The 18,587-nt window shown below is 53.0% G+C and overlaps 2 protein-coding genes across 2 annotated transcripts in view; one reads left to right on the forward strand and one right to left on the reverse strand.

The window, feature by feature from the left end:
• Positions 1–242: 242 nt before the first annotated feature.
• Positions 243–17,047, reverse strand: SCX (scleraxis bHLH transcription factor). The gene is made up of 2 exons (XM_030970837.1): positions 16,231–17,047; positions 243–1,511 (listed from the first exon to the last, which is right to left on the reverse strand). Exons 1-2 carry the CDS (start codon positions 16,801–16,803, stop codon positions 1,470–1,472), a joined length of 615 nt encoding a protein of 204 aa, XP_030826697.1. The 5' UTR covers positions 16,804–17,047; the 3' UTR covers positions 243–1,469.
• The window catches only part of BOP1 (BOP1 ribosomal biogenesis factor), a 28,113-nt gene continuing 25,914 nt past the window's right edge, over positions 16,389–18,587 (forward strand). The window contains 1 exon segment of the mRNA XM_030970838.1: positions 16,389–16,875. Coding sequence (XP_030826698.1) covers positions 16,843–16,875 — 33 coding nt within the window. The 5' untranslated portion in view covers positions 16,389–16,842.

Raw genomic sequence — 18,587 nt, forward strand, 5'->3', positions numbered from 1 at the left:
AATGGGAAAAGGGGACAGGGACAAGGAAAGGGAGAAGAGGAAAGGGAAAGGAAAAGAAAAGAAAAAGGGGAAGGGAAAGGGGGAAAGGAGAAGGGAAAGGGAAAAAGGAAAAATGGGGAAAGGGAAAATGGGAAATGGGAAAATGGGAATGGGAGAAGAGGAATGGGAAAGGGGAAAGGGAAAAGGAAAGAATTCCCTCAAGGATCATGACCCAGATTCTCGATTAATGACACAAAATCCGGATTTAATTAATTCCCACATCAACAACATGAAATTCCAGCATGTGATTGATAATTCCCAAAAAACGCAGCCCCTGCATCCCGCGCTCAGGGATCGGTGCTGGGATCCGTTCAGGGATCAGTTCAGGGATCGGTTCTGGGATTAATAATTCCAGGATCAGTTCCAGGATTAATTCCAGGATCAGTTCTGGGATCAGTTCAGGGATTGGTCCCCCCAGGATCAGTTCCAAGATCAAGCGGCTCCAAGCAGGAAGTGGATCCGGGAAGTGGCTCTGGGAGAGCCAAAAGCTCCACGAGTGTCCGCGAGATCCCAGGAATTCCTGGAGTGGATCCAGGAGATCCAAGTGTTCCATGAGGAGGAATCCCGGGCCAGGGATTCCCAGGGATTCCCAAGGATTCTTGGAATGGATCTGAGAGACCCCAATGTTCCATGAGGGACAGGGACTCCCAGGGATTCCCAAGTGGATCCAGGAGATCCAAGCGCTCCGTGATCAGGATCCCAGGACAGGAATTCCCAAGGATCCGAGTGATCCAAGTGTTCCGTGATCCTGAATCCCAGGGCAGGAATTCCCGAGGATTCCCGGAGCAGATCTGAGTGATCCCGGTGTTCCGTGATCCTGAATCCCAGGGCAGGAATTCCCAAGGATTCCCGGAGCAGATCCGAGTGATCCAAGTGTTCTGTGATCCAGAATCCCGGAGCAGGAATTCCCAGAGCGGATCCCAGAGATCCAAGCGCTCTGTGATCAGGATCCCGGGGCGGGAATTCCCAAGCATCCGAGTTATCCAAGTGTTCCATGATCCAGAATCCTGGGGCGGGGAATTTCCAGGAACTCCTGGAGTTCTGTTATCTGGAATCTTGGGACAGGAATTCCTGAGGATTCCCGGAGCAAACCCCGGAGATCCAAATGTTCCATGATCCAGAATCCCAGGGCAGGAATTCCCGAGGATTCCCGGAGCGGCTCCCAAAGATCCAAGTGTTCCGTGACCCAGGATCCCAGGGCAGGAATTCCCGAGGATTCCCGGAGCGGCTCCACATTCCCCGGATCTCCCGGAATTCCGGCACATCCTCTGTGTCCCGTGGGATCCTCTGGAATGTCGGTGCCGCTCTTCCCGTGGGATCCAGCAGGAAAACGTCCCTGGATTCTGGAATCTTCCAGCGTGGCTTTCCCTGCTCGGGCTGGGATTCCCGGCTGGGATTCCCGGCTGGAATTCCCGGCTGGAATTCCCGGCCTAGCTCCGGAGCTGTCCCGTCTTCCTGTCCCGGTCTTTGCTCTGTGGGAGGGAAAGGAGATGGGATCAAGCCTGGAATTGGGAATTCTGGAATCCTTCTGGGATCCCTTCCCAGCGGAATCCATCCAAGATCCCCTTCCCAGCGGAATCCCCTTCACAGGGAATCCTCTGGGATCCCTTCCCAGGGAATCCTTCCTGGATCCCTTCCCAGGGAATCCTTCTGGGATCCCTTCCCGGGGAATCCTCCCAGGATCCTTTCCCAGGGAATTTTCCTGGATCCCTTCCTGAGAATCCTCCCAGGATCCCTTCCCAGGGAATCCTCCCAGGATCCCTTCCCAGGGAATCCTCCCTGGATCCTTTCCCAGGGAATTTTCCTGGATCCCTTCCTGAGAATCCTCCCAGGATCCCTTCCCGGGAATCCTTCTGGGATCCCTTCCCGAGAATCCTCCCAGGATCCCTTCCCAGGGAATTTTCCGGGATCCCTTCCCAGGAGATCCTCCCAGGATCCCTTCCCGGGAATCCTTCTGGGATCCCTTCCCGAGAATCCTCCCAGGATCCCTTCCCAGGGAATCCTTCCAGAATGCCTTCCCAGGAAATCCTTCTGGGATCCTTTCCCAGGAATCTTTCCAGAATCCCTTCCCAGGGAATCCTCCTGGGATCCTTTCCCAGGGAATCCTTCTGGGATCCCTTCCAGAGAATCCTCCCAGGATCCCTTCCCAGGAATCCTCCCGGGATCCCTTCCCAGGGAATCCTTCTGGGATCATTTCCCAGGAATCCTCCCAGGATCCCTTCCTGAGAATCCTCCGGGATCCCTTCCCAGGAATCCTCCCGGATCCACCAGAGCTGTTCCCAATCCCTGCCCCGATCCCGGGATTGCCGTGCCCCAGTCACCCCCAGTGCCGTCCCAGTGTCGCCCCCAGTGCCACCAGTGCCATCCCAGTATAGCCCCTAGTGCCACCAGTGCCATCCCACTATAGCCCCCAGTGCTGTCCCAGTATAGCCCCTAGTGCCACCAGTGCCATCCCAGTGTCGCCCCCAGTGCCGTCCCAGTGTCGCCCCCAGTGCCACCAGTGCCATCCCAGTATAGCCCCCAGTGCCGTCCCAGTGTCGCCCCCAGTGCCACCAGTGCCATCCCAGTGTCGCCCCCAGTGCCGTCCCAGTGCCATCCCAGTATAGCCCCCAGTGCCATCCCAGTGTCGCCCCCAGTGCCACCAGTGCCATCCCAGTATAGCCCCCAGTGCCATCCCAGTGTCACCCCCAGTGCCGTCCCAGTGTCGCCCCCAGTGCCACCAGTGCCATCCCAGTGTCACCCCCAGTGTAACCAGTGTAACCCCAGTGTAACCCCCAGTGTAACCAGTATAACCAGTATAGCCCCCAGTGTAACCAGTATAGCCCCCAGTATAACCCCCAGTATAACCAGTATAACCCTCAGTATAACCAGTATAGCCCCCAGTATAACCAATATAACCGCCAGTGTAACCAGTATAGCCCCCAGTATAACCAGTATAACCAGTATAGCCCCCAGTGTAACCAGTATAGCCCCCAGTGTAACCAGTAAAACCAGTATAACCAGTGTAACCAGTATAGCCCCCAGTATAGCCCCCAGTGTAACCAGTATAACCCCCAGTATAGCCCCCAGTGCCACCCATCTCTACCACCTGTCACCACCAGTACCCCACTGTCACTCCCAGTACCGTCCCAGTATGACCAGTACCATCCCAGTATAACCAGTACCGTCCCAGTACCATCCCAGTATAACCAGTACCATCCCAGTATGACCAGTACCATCCCAGTACCATCCCAGTATAACCAGTACCATCCCAGTATAACCAGTACCGCCCCAGTATAACCACTACCACCCCAGTATGACCAGTACCATCCCAGTATAACCAGTACCGTCCCAGTATAACCAGTACCACCCCAGTATAACCAGTACCATCCCAGTACCGTCCCAGTATAACCAGTACCATCCCAGTACCCTCCCAGTATAACCAGTACCACCCCAGTATAACCCGTACCACCCCCAGTATAACCGTACCATCCCCGTACCGTCCCCAGTATAACCGTACCCTCCCAATATCCCTCCCCATTTTCCATCCCCGTTTTCTGGGATTCTCCCATTCCCAGTTCCCAATCCCTGCCCCCTCCCAAAACTTTCCCCGTTTTCCATCCCCGTTTTTTGGGGATCCCATTCCCATTTTCCATCCCCGCTTTTCGGGATCCAATTACCATTTTCCATCCCCGTTTTTTGGGGATCCATCCCATTTCCTTCCCCGTTTTCCCATTCCGTTTTCCCCCCGTTTTTGGGGATCCCATTCCCATTTTCCATCCCCATTTTTCGGATCGAATCCCATTTTCCATCGCTTTCCATTCCCATTTTCATCCCATTCTCCTTTTCCCTGTCCCCTTTTTGGGGATCCCATTCCCGTTCCCCATTTTTGGGATCCCATTCCCGTTCTTCCATTCCTTTTAAGATCCCATTCCTGTTCCACCCGTTTTTGGGATCCCATTCCCTGTTTTCCATCCCTCGGATCCCATTCCCGTTTTCCATCCCATCCTTCCCCTTTTCCCTATCCCATTTTTCGGGATCCCATTCCCGTTTTCCATCCCCATTTTTCGGGATCCCATTCCCGTTTTCCATCCCATCCTTCCCCTTTTCCCTATCCCATTTTTGGGGATCCCATTCCCGTTTTCCATCCCCATTTTTCGGGATCCCATTCCCCTTTTCCATCCCCATTTTTCGGGATCCCATTCCCGTTTTCCATCTCATCCTTCCCCTTTTCCCTATCCCATTTTTCGGGATCCCATTCCCGTTTTCCATCTCATCCTTCCCCTTTTCCCTATCCCATTTTTCGGGATCCCATTCCCATTTTCCATCCCCATTTTTCGGGATCCCATTCCCGTTTTCCATCCCATCCTTCCCCTTTTCCTCCCATCCTCCCATTTTTCCGTATCCCATTCGTCCCCTTTTCCATCCCATCCCATTTTTCAGGATCCCATTCCCATTTTCCATCCCCGTTTTGGGATCCATTCCATTTCCTTCCCTCCCATTTTGGGATCCCATTCCATTTTCCATCCCTTTTTGGCCATTCCCCATTTTCTTTTTGGGATCCCATTCCCATTTTCCATCCCCGTTTTTTGGGATCCCATTCCCATTTTCCATCCCCATTTTCGGGATCCCATTCCCGTTTTCCATCCCATCCTTCCCCTTTTCCCTGTCCCATTTTTGGGATCCCATTCCCTTTTCCATCCCATTTTTCGGGATCCCATTCCCGTTTTCCATCCCCATTTTTGGGATCCCATTCCTATTTTCCATCCCCGTTTTTTGGGATCCCATTCCCGTTTTCCATCCCCATTTTTGGGGATCCCATTCCCGTTTTCCATCCCTATTTTTTGGGATCCCATTCCCGTTTTCCATCCCCTTTTTGGGATCCCAAACCCTTTTCCCCCATCCTTCCCTTTTCCCTTCCCATTTTTGGGATCCCATTCCCATTTTCCATCCCCATTTTTCGGGATCCCATTCCCGTTTTCCATCCCTGTTTTTTGGGATCCCATTCCCGTTTTCCATCCCCATCCCAAACCTTTCCCCTCTTCCCCATTCCCATTTTTGGGGATCCCATTCCCATTTTCCATCCCCATTTTTTGGGATCCCATTCCCGTTTTCTATCCCCGTTTTCGGGATCCCATTCCCGTTTTCCATCCCATCCTTCCCCTTTTCCCTGTCCCATTTTTCGGGATCCCATTCCCGTTTTCCATCCCCATTTTTCAGGATCCCATTCCCATTTTCCATCCCCGTTTTTCGGGATCCCATTCCCGTTTTCCATCCCCATTTTTCGGGATCCATTCCCGTTTTCCATCCCATCCTTCCCCTTTCCCCTGTCCCATTTTTTGGGATCCCAATCCCCTTTTCCCTATCCCATTTTTCGGGATCCCATTCCCGTTTTCCATCCCCATTTTTTAAGATCCCATTCCTGTTTTCCATCCCGGGATCCTTCCCCTTTTCCCTATCCCCATTTTTGGGGATCCCATTCCCGTTTTCCATCCCGTTTTTGGGATCCCATTCCCTTTTCCATCCCATCCTGCCCTTTCCCCGTCCCATTTTGGGATCCCATTCCCATTTTCCATTGTTCCCCCCGTTTTTGGGGTGGTGGGGAGGGAGGGAAAAGGGGAGCCCATTCCCATTTTCCAGCCCATTTTTTGGGATCAATTCCCCGGTTCTCATCCGCCGTTGCCAAACGTTAGTCCGCTCCCCCATTCCCATTTTTTGGGATCCCATTCCCCGTTTCCCTGTCCCTTTTTCGGGATCCCATTCCGGGTTTCGCATCCCCATTTTTAAAGGGGATCCCGTTCCGTTTTCCGATCCCGGGAATCCTGCTCCCTTTGCCTAAATCCGATTTTTCCGGGAAACCTGATTCGCGCTTTGCATGGCAAACGGTACGCTTTTCAGTAAACTCCCAGCTTTGGATGGTTCCGATTCCGTGGAATTCCATCCATCCTTCCCCTTTGTCCTATCCGGGATTTTTCCATGCCAATCCTGGATTTGGGCGCCTCCCTGTTGGGGGGAACATTCCCCTTTCCATCCCCATGCTTCAGGAATCTCCGTTCCAATTCCTTCCCTCTGTACCTATATTCCGGATTTTTCGAGGGAAAACCTGGATTCTGAGCGCACCCCATCCCAGGAAAAATCAGGAACGCTCAGGGAAACTCCCGGAGCGTCTGGATGGTTCGGGAATTCCACGGAATTCTTGCTCCCTGTGCCTAAATCCGGGATTTTTCCTCCGAAACCTGGATTTGGGAGTGCTCTGAAGGGGGGAAAAGCGGGAACGGCTCCGGGGTGGTTCGGGAATCCCGTGGAATTCCTGCTCCCTGTGCCTAAATCCGGGATTTTTCCATGGAAAACCTGGATTGGGGCGCTGCTCTGAAGGGGGAAAAGCGGGAACGGCTCAGGGAAACTCCCAGCTCTGGATGGTTCGGGAATTCCATGGAATTCCTGCTCCCTGTGTCTAAATCCGGGATTTTTCCATGAAAACCTGGATTTGGGCGCTGCTCTGAAGGGGGAAAAGTGGGAATGGCTCCGGGGGTGATTCGGGAATCTCCTGGAATTCCTTCTCTCTGTACCTAAATTCAGGATTTTTCCATGGAAAACCTGGATTCGGAGCGACCCGTCCCGGGGAAAAGCAGGAACGGCTCAGGGAAACTCCCAGCTCTGGATGGTTCGGGAATTCCATGGAATTCCTGCTCCCTGTGCCTAAATCTGGGATTTTTCCATGGAAAACCTGGATTTGAGTGATCTCATCCTGGGGAAAAGCGGGAATGGCTCGGGGAAGCTCCCAGCTCTGGATGGTTTGGGAATCTCATGGAATTTCTGCTCCCTGAACCTGAATCCCGGATTTTTCAATGAAAATCCTTTCCTTTGGAAGCTGTGCTGGGGTTTTCCCTGCGATTCCTGGGATTTCCCCTTTCCCAGGATTTCCCGTTTCCCAGCATTTCCCATTTCCCGGGATTTTGCGTTTCCTGTGGTTTCCCCTTTCCCAGGATTTCCCATTTCCCAGGAATTTGCGTTTCCTGTGGTTTCCCATTTCCCAGGATTTCCCATTTCCCAGGATTTCCCATTCCCCAGGATTTTGCGTTTCCTGTGGTTTCCCATTTCCCGGCATTTCCCATTTCCCGGGATTTCCCAAATTCTCTCTGGATCCCAGTTTTCCCCTGGATCCCAGTTCTCTCCTGAATCCCCTCTGGATCCCGATTTCTTGCATATCCCGATTCCCCTCTGGATCCTGAGGGGATTCCAGGCGGGAATTCCTTTATCCCAAATCCCCTCCCGACCTCGATTTCCCCCTGGATCACAGTTCCCTCTGAGAACATTCCAGATGGGAATTCCTTTATCCCAATTCCCCCTCCCATCCCTTCCCTCCCCATCCCAAAGATCCCGAAGGTCCCGAGGATCCAGAGGATCCCGAAGATCCCGAGGATCTTTCCCACCTCTCCCATTTTCCCACCTCAGTCTCTCTCCCCGATCCCAGGAAAACCTCTCTGGATCCCGGCTCTCTGCTGGCTCCCGAAATTCCAGCCCGGAATTCCCCTTGGCGCTGTTGGGAATCCCAATTTTTCCTGGCCCTGGAGCTCCCCCAGCCGGAATTCCTGCCTTGCATTGGGAATTTTTGGGGATCCGAGCAGATCCCAACCCCTGCCCAGTGTGGAAAATCCCGGGAAAGCTCAGCCCTTCCTCAGGGATCTGGGATGGGACGTTGGGAACACCAGGGCCTCTCTCCCCATCTGGGAATTCCAAGGAATTCCTGCCGCAATCCCCACCCAGATTATCCCAAATTATCCCAAATTTTCCCCATTTAACCCTCGGATTCCAGCTGGGAAACCGCCCCGGATTGGTTTCTCCTAAGTTTTCCCGGGATTTAGGCTCAGCCCAAAAATCCCCGGGATGTTCCCAGATCCCAAATTCCCCCCAAAATTCCCTCTCAGCTCAGCCCGTCCCGATTTTCCTGTTCCTTTTCCTGGGAATGGGATGGCACTGGGATCAGACTCCTTGGAGCCACAGTTTTGGGATTTTTTTGGGATGGGAGGAGGATTTTAGGGAGGATTTTTTGGGATCTTTGGGACAGGAAGAGGATTTTAGGGATTTCTGGGATGGGAAGAGGATTTTAGGGAGGATTTTTGGGATGGGAGGAGGATTTTAGGGAGGATTTTTTAGGGATTTTTGGGATGGGAGGAGGATTTTAGGGATTTCTGGGATGGGAAGAGGATTTTAGGGAGGAGTTTTTAGGGATTTTTGGGATGGGAAGAGGATTTTAGGCAGGATTTTTAGGGATTTTTGGGATGGGAAGAGGATTTTTTAGGGATTTTTGGGATGGGAAGAGGATTTTAGGGAGGATTTTTTTAGGATCTGTGGGGCAGGAGAAGATTTTTGGAACAGGAAGAGGATTTTAGGAATTTTTTGGGATGGGAACAGGATTTTAGGGAGATTTTTTTTTTTTTCGGATTTTTGGGAGAGGAGAAGGATTTTTCAGGATCTTTGGGACGGAAGGAGAATTTAAGGGATTTTTGGGATGGGAACGGGATTTTAGGGTGAACTATTTGGGCAGGATGGATTTTAGGGAGCTGATCCCACACTTTGGGAAGGGCCCTAAATCCCACCCCATTCCCATGGGATCAGGCGCTCCCACCCACGGAAAAGCCGAGTTTGGGGTGGGAGTGGAAATTCTGGGATGATCCCAAAGGATTTGGGGTGGGAATGGAAATTCTGGGATGATCCCAAAGGGATTTGGTGTGCGAATGGAAATTTTGGGATGATCCCAAAGGATTTGGGGTGAGAATGGGAGCCCTGGGATGATCCCAAAGGGATTTGGGGTGGGAATGGGAGCTCTGGGATGATCCCAAAGGGATTTGGGGTGGGAATGGGAGCTCTGGGATGATCCCAAAGGATTTGGGGTGGGAATGGAAATTCTGGGATGATCCCAAGGGATTTGGGGTGGGAATGGGAACTCTGGGATGATCCCAAAGCATTTGGGGTGGGAATGGGAGCTCTGGGATGATCCCAAAGGGATTTGGGGTGCGAATGGAAATTTTGGGATGATCCCAAAGGGATTTGGGGCGAGAATGGGAGCCCTGGGATGATCCCAAAGGAATTTGGGGTGGGAATGGGAGCCCTGGGATGATCCCAAAGGATTTGGGGTGGGAATGGAAATTCTGGGATGATCCCAAAGGGATTTGGTGTGCGAATGGAAATTTTGGGATGATCCCAAAGGGATTTGGGGTGGGAATGGAAATTCTGGGATGATCCCAAAGGATTTGGGGTGGGAATGGAAATTCTGGGATGATCCCAAGGGATTTGGGGTGGGAATGGGAGCCCTGGGATGATCCCAAAGGGATTTGGGGTGGGAATGGGAGCTCTGGGATGATCCCAAAGGATTTGGGGTGGGAATGGGAGCTCTGGGATGATCCCAAAGGGATTTGGGGTGGGAATGGGAGCTCTGGGATGACCCCAAGCCCGGGAGCCGTTCCCATCCCGGCATTCCCAACATTCCCGAGGGTCTGGATCTCATTTCCTCGGCCTTGTCCGACACCCCGGGGATCACAGAGCGGGATGGGATTCCCTTCACACCCCATAAACCCCAAATCCACGGGAACGCATCCCCAGAAAACCCGGCACGGATCGGGAGCGGCAGGTCCAGCTCCAATTCCAGCCCTAAATCCAGTTCTGATTCCAGCCCCAATTCCAGCTCTAATTCCAGCCCCAATTCCAGTTCTAATTCCAGCTCTATTTCCAGCCCCAATTCCAGCTCTAATTCCAGTTCTAATTCCAGCCCTGATTCCAGCCCTAAATCCAGTTCCAAATCCAGCCCTAAATCCAGCCCCAATTCCAGCCCCAATTCCAGCTCTAATTCCAGCTCTAATTCCAGCCCCAATTCCAGCCCCAATTCCAGCTCTAATTCCAGCTCTAATTCCAGCCCCAATTCCAGCCCCAATTCCAGCTCTAATTCCAGCTCTAATTCCAGCTCTGATTCCAGCCCCAATTCCAGCCCCAATTCCAGCTCTGATTCCAGCTCTGATTCCAGCCCCAATTCCAGCCCCAAATCCAGTCCCAATTCCAGCCCCAATTCCAGCCCTGATTCCAGTTCTAATTTCATTTCTCACTCCAGTTCTCATTCCAGCCCTGACTGCAGCCCCAATTCCAGTTCTAATGCTACTTCTAATTCCGGTTCTAATTGCAATTCTGATTCCAGTTCTAATTCCAGCCCTGATTCCAACCCTGATTCCGGTTCTGATTCCAGCCCCGATTCCAGTTCTAATTCTAGTCTCAATTCCAGCCCCAATTCCAGCCCTGATCGCAGTTCTAATTCTAATTCCAGCCCCAATTCCAGCCCCGATTCCAGTTCCGATTCCAGCCCCAATTCCAGTTCTAATTGCGTTCGAATGAAATGGAATTAGAATTCCAGTTCTAATTCCGGCCCTAATTCCAGTTCTAAAATTCCAGTTCTAATTCTATTTCCAGCCCCAATTCCAGCCCCAAATTCCAGTTCTAATTCCAGCCCTAATTCCAGTTCTAAAATTCCAGTTCTAATTCTATTTCCAGCCCCAATTCCAGCCCCAAATTCCAGTTCTAATTCCAGCCCTAATTCCCATCCCAATTCCAACCCTAATTCCAGCCCCGACTCCAGTTCTAATCCCAGCTCCAGGGATGGGGATTTATTGGGATTGATGGGAAATTAGGGATGGGGATTTATTGGGATGGATGGCAAATTAGGGATGGGGATTCTTGGGATTGATGGAAAATTAGGGATGGGGATTTATTGGGATTGATGGGAAATTAGTGATGGGGATTTATTGGGATTGATGGGAAATTAGGGATGGGGATTTATTGGGATGGATGGAAATTTAGGGATGGGGATTTATTGGGATGGATGGAAAATTAGGGATGGGGATTCTTGGGATTGATGGAAAATTAGGGATGGGGATTTATTGGGATTGATGGAAATTTAGGGATGGGGATTTATTGGGATCGATGGCAAACTGACACTGGGAATTTATAGGAATTTTAAAATCAAAGATGGGGATTTATTGGGATTGATCCAAAATTAGTGATGGTGATTTTGGGGATTAGTGGAAAATCAATGATGAGGATTTATTGGGATCGATGGGAAATTGGTGATGGGATTTTATAGGAATTGATCCAAAACTGGTGATGGGAATTCTTGGGATGGATGGAAAATTAGGGGTGGGGATTTATTGGTATTGATGGAAAATTAGGGATGGGGATTCTTGGGATTGATGGGAAATTAGGGATGGGGATTTATTGGGATGGATGGGAAATTAGGGATGGGGATTTATTGGGATTGATGGAAATTAGGGATGGGGATTTATTGGGATGGATGGGAAATTAGGGATGGGGATTTATTGGGATTGATGGGAAATTAGGGATGGGGATTTATTGGGATTGATGGCAAACTGACACTGGGAATTTATAGGAATTTTAAAATCAAAGATGGGGATTTATTGGGATTGATGGAAAATTAGGGATGGGGATTTATTGGGATTGATGGCAAATTAGGGATGGGGATTTATTGGGATTGATGGAAAATTAGGGATGGGGATTCTTGGGATTGATGGGAAATTAGGGATGGGGATTTATTGGGATGGATGGAAAATTAGGGATGGGGATTTATTGGGATTGATGGCAAACTGACACTGGGAATTTATAGGAATTTTAAAATCAAAGATGGGGATTTATTGGGATTGATCCAAAATTAGTGATGGTGATTTTGGGGATTAGTGGAAAATCAATGATGAGGATTTATTGGGATCGATGGGAAATTGGTGATGGGATTTTATAGGAATTGATCCAAAACTGGTGATGGGAATTCTTGGGATGGATGGAAAATTAGTGATGGGGATTTATTGGTATTGATGGAAAATTAGGGATGGGGATTCTTGGGATTGATGGGAAATTAGGGATGGGGATTTATTGGGATTGATGGAAAATTAGGGATGGGGATTTATAGGGATGGATGGAAAATTGGGGATGGGGATTTATTGGGATTGATGGAAAATTAGGGATGGGGATTTATTGGGATTGATGGAAAATTAGGGATGGGGATTCTTGGGATTGATGGGAAATTAGGGATGGGGATTTATTGGGATGGATGGGAAATTAGGGATGGGGATTTATTGGGATGGATGGGAAATTAGGGATGGGGAATTATAGGGATGGATGGAAAATTGGGGATGGGGATTTATTGGGATTGATGGAAAATTAGGGATGGGAATTTATTGGGATTGATGGGAAATTTGGGATGGGGATTTATTGGGATTGATGGGAAATTGGGGATGGGGATTTATTGGGATTGTTTTCCCCTTTTCCCTGCACCCCTCACTTCCCGGAGTGCCTTCCCATGGATTCCTTGGGATATTGGGAAGGAGTTCTCCCCTTTGGGAATGCTGAGGCTCAGGGATGGAATTCCCAGAGAATCCAGGGCTGGAAAAATCCCTGGGAATGCTGGAGTAGGATTGGATTTAGGGTCCCTCCCTGGCTGGAGCATTCCCAGATTCCTGAGCCTTGGGAAGGGCCCAGAATGAGCTGGGATCCCATTCCCGACTGGAATGAACTGGGATCCCAAATTCCCCTTTTCCCAATTCCCTTTTCCCCAAATTCCCTTTTCCCCAAATTCCCTTTTCCCAATTTCCCCTTTCTCCCAAATTCCCCCTTTCCCAAATTCTCTTTCTCCCAAATTCCTCTTCTCCCAAATTCGCCTTTCTCCCAAATTCCCCTTTTCCCAAATTCTCTTTCTCCCAAATTCTTCTTCTCCCAAATCCCCTTTTCCTAAATTCCCTTTTCCCAAATTCCCTTTTCCCAAATTCCCTTTTCCCCAAATCCCCTTTTCCCAAATTCCCCTTTTCCCAAATTCCCCTTCTCCCAAATTCCCCTTTCTCCCAAATTCCCTTTTCCCAAATTGCCTTTTCCCCAAATCCCCTTTTCCTAAATTCCCCTTTTCCCAAATTCCCCTTTTCCCAAATTCCCTTTTTTCTGAAATTCCCTTTCTCCCAAATTCCCCTTTTCCCAAACTCCCTTTCTCCCAAATTCCCCTTTTCCCAAATTCCCCTTTTTTCCCAAATTCCCATTTTTCCCAAACCCCAGCACTGTTGGGCTTTGGGAATGGTTTGGGTGGAAAACTCCAGAATTTGGTGATCCCCAAATCCAGAGAATTGAGAGAGAGGTGAGGGAATCCCAGAATCCAGGGAATCGGGAGAGGAGAGGGAATCCCAAAATCCAGGGAATCAGGAGAGGGAATCCCAAAATCCAGGGAATCGGGAGAGGGAATCTCAAAATCCGGGAAATTGGGAGAGGGAATCCCAAAATCCGGGGAATCGGGAGAGGGAATCCCAAAATCCGGGGAATCCCAAAATCCAGAGAATCCCAAAATCCAGGGAATCGGGAGACGGAATCCCAAAATCCAGGGGCGCTGGGGGAACTGGGAGCACTGGGATTGGGAACTGGGAATGCCGGCACTCAGGGACTGGGATCCCCATTGTGGAGTTACTGGGAATACTGGGAGCCGATCCCAAATCCCAGTCCTGTGTCCCGGTCTCTGCTCCCTTTTTCCAGGGCCCTTCCCGGTGCCCATTCCCGGCTCCTCTCCCGTCCCTTTTCCCGTGACTCCAGAGAGGATTTTCCATGGATTTTCCATGGATTTTTTGTGGATTTTTCCATGGATTTTCCATGGATTTTCCGTGGATTTTTCCATGGATTTTTTGTGGATTTTCCGTGGATTTTCCATGGATTTTCCATGGATTTTTGTGGATTTTTCCATGGATTTTCCATGGATTTTCCGTGGATTTTTCCATGATTTTTGTGTTTTCATTTTCCATGTTTTTGATTTTTTTGTGTTTCATGGATTTTGGAGCTGTGCCTCCAGCTCCAAGTGGGAGCTCCTCGGTGTTCCTGCTCCCATCCCATCCCTCCCCGTGATCCCAGGAGTGGGCAAATGCTGGGATAAACCTGGGAATCGCTGGGATGAACTGGGAATCACTGGGGTAAACCTGGTGATAAACCCAGGAATCGCTGGGGTAAACCCAGGAAATCACTGGGATAAGCCCAGGAATCACTGGGATAAACCTGGGAATCACTGGGATAAACTGGGAATCACTGGGATAAACTGGGAATCACTGGGGTAAACCTGGGAATCGCCGGGATAAACCTGGGAATCGCTGAGATAAATCTGGGAATCACTGGGATAAACTTGGGAATCGCTGGGGTAAACCTGGGACTTGCCAGGATAAAACTGGGAGTTGCTGGCATAAACCCTGGAATGAATGGGATAAACTGGGAATCGCTGGGATAAACTCAGGAATTGCTGGGATAAACCCGGGAATCGCTGGGATAAACCTGGGATTTAGTGGGATAAAGCAGGATTCACCGTTTTTTTGGGAAGCCCCGGACGGGATCTCATTTTTCCCAGTGTGGATCCCAAATCCCAGGACACAATTCCCTGAATCCCCACAGGATTCATTCCCGAATTCCCAGGACACAATTCCCTGAATCCCCACGGGATTCATTCCCGAATTCCCAGCACACAATTCCCTGAATCCCCACAGGATTCATTCCCGAATTCCCAGGACACAATTCCCTGAATCCCCACGGGATTCTTTCCTTCACCCCCGTCCCCATTCCCTACACCCACGGATTCATTCCCCCAGGACACAATTCCCTGAATCCCCACGGGATTCATTCCCGAATTCCCAGTCCCCATTCCCTACATCCCCACGGGATTCATTCCCGAATTCCCAGGACACAATTCCCTGAATCCCCACAGGATTCATTCCCGAATTCCCAGTCCCCATTCCCTACATCCCCACGGGATTCATTCCCGAATTCCCGGGACACAATTCCCTGCCTCCCCCTGCTCCTCGGAGCGGAACAAACAGAATTTTCTCCTGGATAAACCCGGGAATTGCCACTTTTCCAGGACACCCCGCACAGGAGCTCATCATTCCCAGCCCAGATCCCAAATCCCGGTCCCCATCCCCTTTATCCCCTTGGCATTGCCGGGACTCCGTTCCTTGCGGGATTCATTCCTGAATTCCCAGGACGCAGTTCCCTGCGTCCCGGGGGAGGGACAAACACCGGGATAAATCCGGGATTTGCCATTTTTTGGGAAGCTGGGAGCTCCTGGGATCGGGAATTGCCGTTTTTTTGGGAATTGCTGGGAGCTCCCGTGCCTGGGAATCGCCGTTTTTTTGGGAAGCCTCGGCTCCCAGCGGTGCCTCTGTGCGGGAGCTCCTCGTTCCCAGCCCGAATCCAGAATCCTGGGAGCCCCCATTCCCCTTTATCCCGAATCCCAGTCCCCATTCCCCGAGGCATTCCCGCATCCTGGGAGCCCCCATTCCCAAATCCCAATCCCCGTTCCCCTTTATCCCCGCGGGATTCATTCCCGAATCCCGGGCCACCTTTCCCTCTATCCCCACGGTATTCAGTATCCCAGTATCCCATTCCCAGTATCCCAGTCCCCATTCCCTGCATCCCAAACCCTCCCGGACTCACGAGCTTCCGCTGGTTGCCGAGGCAGAAGGTGCAGATCTGACAGAGCTGAACATCCCGCAATTCCCAAATCTGCTCCCCATTCCCTCTATCTCTGCAGCATTCCCGGTATCCTGCTCCCCATTCCCAGTATTCCCGCTATCCCGGTCCCCACTCCCTCTATCCCAAACTCTCCATTTTGCGCTGGTTGCTGAGGCAGAAGGTGCAGATCTGCCGGGGCTGGGCATCCCGCAATTCCCAAATCCCAATCCCCATTCCCTCTATCCCTGCGGAATTCCTGCTATCCCGGACCCCATTCCCGCTATCCTGGACCCCATTCCCGCTATCTCGGACCCCATTCCCGCTATCCCGGACCCCATTATTCCCAATATTCCCATTATTCCCATTATCCCCGGCACCACTCACCATTTTGCGCTGGGGCAGAAGGTGCAGATCTGCCGGGGCTGGGCACCCCGATCCCTATTCCCTCTATCCCCGTGGCATTCCCGCTGTCCCGGACCCCATTCCCGCTATCCCGGACCCCGTTATTCCCGTTATCCCCGGCACCGTCACTCACCATTTTGCGCTGGTTGCTGAGGCAGAAGGTGCAGATCTGCCGGGGCTGGGCACCCCGGTCCTGCTCCCTATTCCCTCTATCTCCGTGGCATTCCCGCTGTCCCGGATCCCGTTATTCCCGCTATCCCGGACCCCGTTATTCCCGGCACCATCACTCACCATTTTGCGCTGGTTGCTGAGGCAGAAGGTGCAGATCTGCCGGGGCTGGGCGCTCTCGCTCTCCCGGCCGGGCGGGGACGCGGCCCCGGCGGAGCAGAACGCCGCCGCCGCCGCCGCCGCCGCCGCCGCCGCTGCCGTTGCGGGCGCTGCCGCCGCCGCCGCCGCTCCGTGGCACGGCTGCCCGCCGCCGCCCGCGTCGCCGAGCAGCAGCACGTTGCCCAGGTGCGAGATGTAGCTGGAGGCGAGGCGCAGCGTCTCGATCTTGGAGAGTTTCCTGTCGGCCGGCTCGGTGGGGATGAGCGTGCGCAGCGCCGTGAACGCCGTGTTCACCGAGTTGGTGCGGTCCCGCTCGCGGGCGTTCGCCGTGTGCCGCTGCCGCGGCTCCCGCGCCAGCCTGCCGCGGCTCTTGCCGGGCCGCCGCTTGCCGCCCTTGATGCCGAACGCGTCGCCCTCCATGTGGAAGGGCTTCTCCTCCGAGCCCGAGCTCTCGCTGTTCTCCTCGTCCTCGGACAGCGCGCTGATCTCGGGGTACAGGAAGCGCCCCGGCGCCGAGCGCAGCATGGCGAAGGACATGGCTGGAGAAGCCGCGGGAATGCCGCCGGGAAACCGGGAATGCTCAGCTCCGGCCGCTCATGGCTCTCGCCGGTCCGCTTTGGGGGTTTTTGTCCCGCTTCTATCCCGGGTTTTGGGGTTTTTGTGCCGCTTTTATGCCGCTTTTTAGGGGTTTTATCGCGCTGCTAGTCCGGGTTTTATCCCGCTGGCCGCGGGGTTTGATCGCGGGTTTATCCCGGGTTTGGGGGTTTTTATCCCGGTTTGAGGCGGGGGTTTATCCCGGTTTATTCCCGGTTTTCGGGCTCGCCGCCGCTCCCGGCGCACGTGCGCATCCTCCGGGAGCCGCGGGCTGGAATTGCGGGATTTTATAGCGGCGGGAATGGGCGGCCCGGCCCCTCCTCCGGGCCCGGCTTCCTTGGAAAAGGAGCCTTCGGGAAGGGGAGCCCCAGGCCCGGCCTACCTGAGCTCACCCTCCAGGCCGCCTTTAACCCCTTCGCCGCTTTCCCGGGCAGCTCGCCGCTCCTTTCCCGGTTTTCCTTCTGCCCCCAACCTGTTTTCCCCATGAACTCCCTTGTCCCAATCCCAAAGTTCATCGGAGCTGCCGGGGGGAGGGCTCTGGGATCCCTCTGGAATTCCGGGAGCTGCTGGAACCGAGGGAATTCGCTGCCCGCGACATTCCCGGTGATCCCATCCCGAGATCCCCGAGGATTCCCGGAGGATTTTCCATGCCGGGATGGCACCGCTGGCGCTGTCCCCATCCCTGTAACCCCCTCCTTCCCATTCCCGCCGGATTCCGGCTGGGAATTGGGATTCACCCCGGCCCCTTCCCATTCCCGGGGCGGGAGAGAATTGGGAATTAACCCTTGAGGAGCCACCACTGGGATCTGCTGGAATTCCCTGCCCGGGGAGAGCCAGGAGGGAATCGGGGGCGCGGGAATTCCAGAGGTGTCAGGTGTCATTCCCTGTCCCATTCCCGATATTCCGGCATGTCCCAGGGATCCTGGAGCAGCCCTGGATTCTCTGGGAATTCCATCCCAAAATCCCAATTTTCCACGGGGAGCCATTCCCTGTTTCCCATCCCTCCAGCTGCATCCCAAACCCCTCTGCAGCTCTCCCAGAAAAAACCCCTGGAAAGGCTCCGGGATCCCGCGGGATTCCCCTGCTTCCCCAGCCAGGATTCCCGGGATCCACCCCACGCAATCTCCGGGGGGATTCCCCCAGCTCCAAGCTGCCTTATATCCCACCCCCCAAAACTCCAGGTAAATCCCTGAGGAAATCCAGCATTTCCACCTGGAAAAACAACCCCAGGAAGGGCCGGTTTTCCCTGAGCTTTTCCCTGAGCTCCCCCCCGCTTTTCCAGCGGCGCCTCCCAGGAGCTGCTCCGCGCGGGAGGTTCACTCCCGGCCGGAGCGCGGCACCTTCCGTGCGCTGCCGCACTTAATCCCCGTCTCGGCAGCTTCCGAAACCCAACCTCTGTCATCCCCTCGCCGGCCCTCTGGAAGCTCCCGGAGCCATCTGCTTTCGTTTAGCGCCGGGAGCGATCCTGCCTCCCCCTCCCCGGCAGCATTCCCGGGAAAAGGCCGGATCCGAGCGGGGAACGATCGCCACGGGGGCAGAGCGGGGGTCCGAGCTGAGCTGGGGGCGCAGGGAGTCCCGAAACCCGCGGGATCGCGGCCAAAATCTGCGGGATCGCGGCCAAAATCTGCGGGATCGCGGCCAAAGTCTGCGGGATCGCGGCCAAAGTCTGCGGAGTCGCGGCCAAAATCCGTGGGATCGCAGCCAAAATCTGTGGAAATGCAGCCGGG

This window comes from Camarhynchus parvulus, unplaced genomic scaffold (assembly GCF_901933205.1).
Source record: "Camarhynchus parvulus unplaced genomic scaffold, STF_HiC, whole genome shotgun sequence".
In the NCBI taxonomy this organism is placed as follows: domain Eukaryota; kingdom Metazoa; phylum Chordata; class Aves; order Passeriformes; family Thraupidae; genus Camarhynchus; species Camarhynchus parvulus.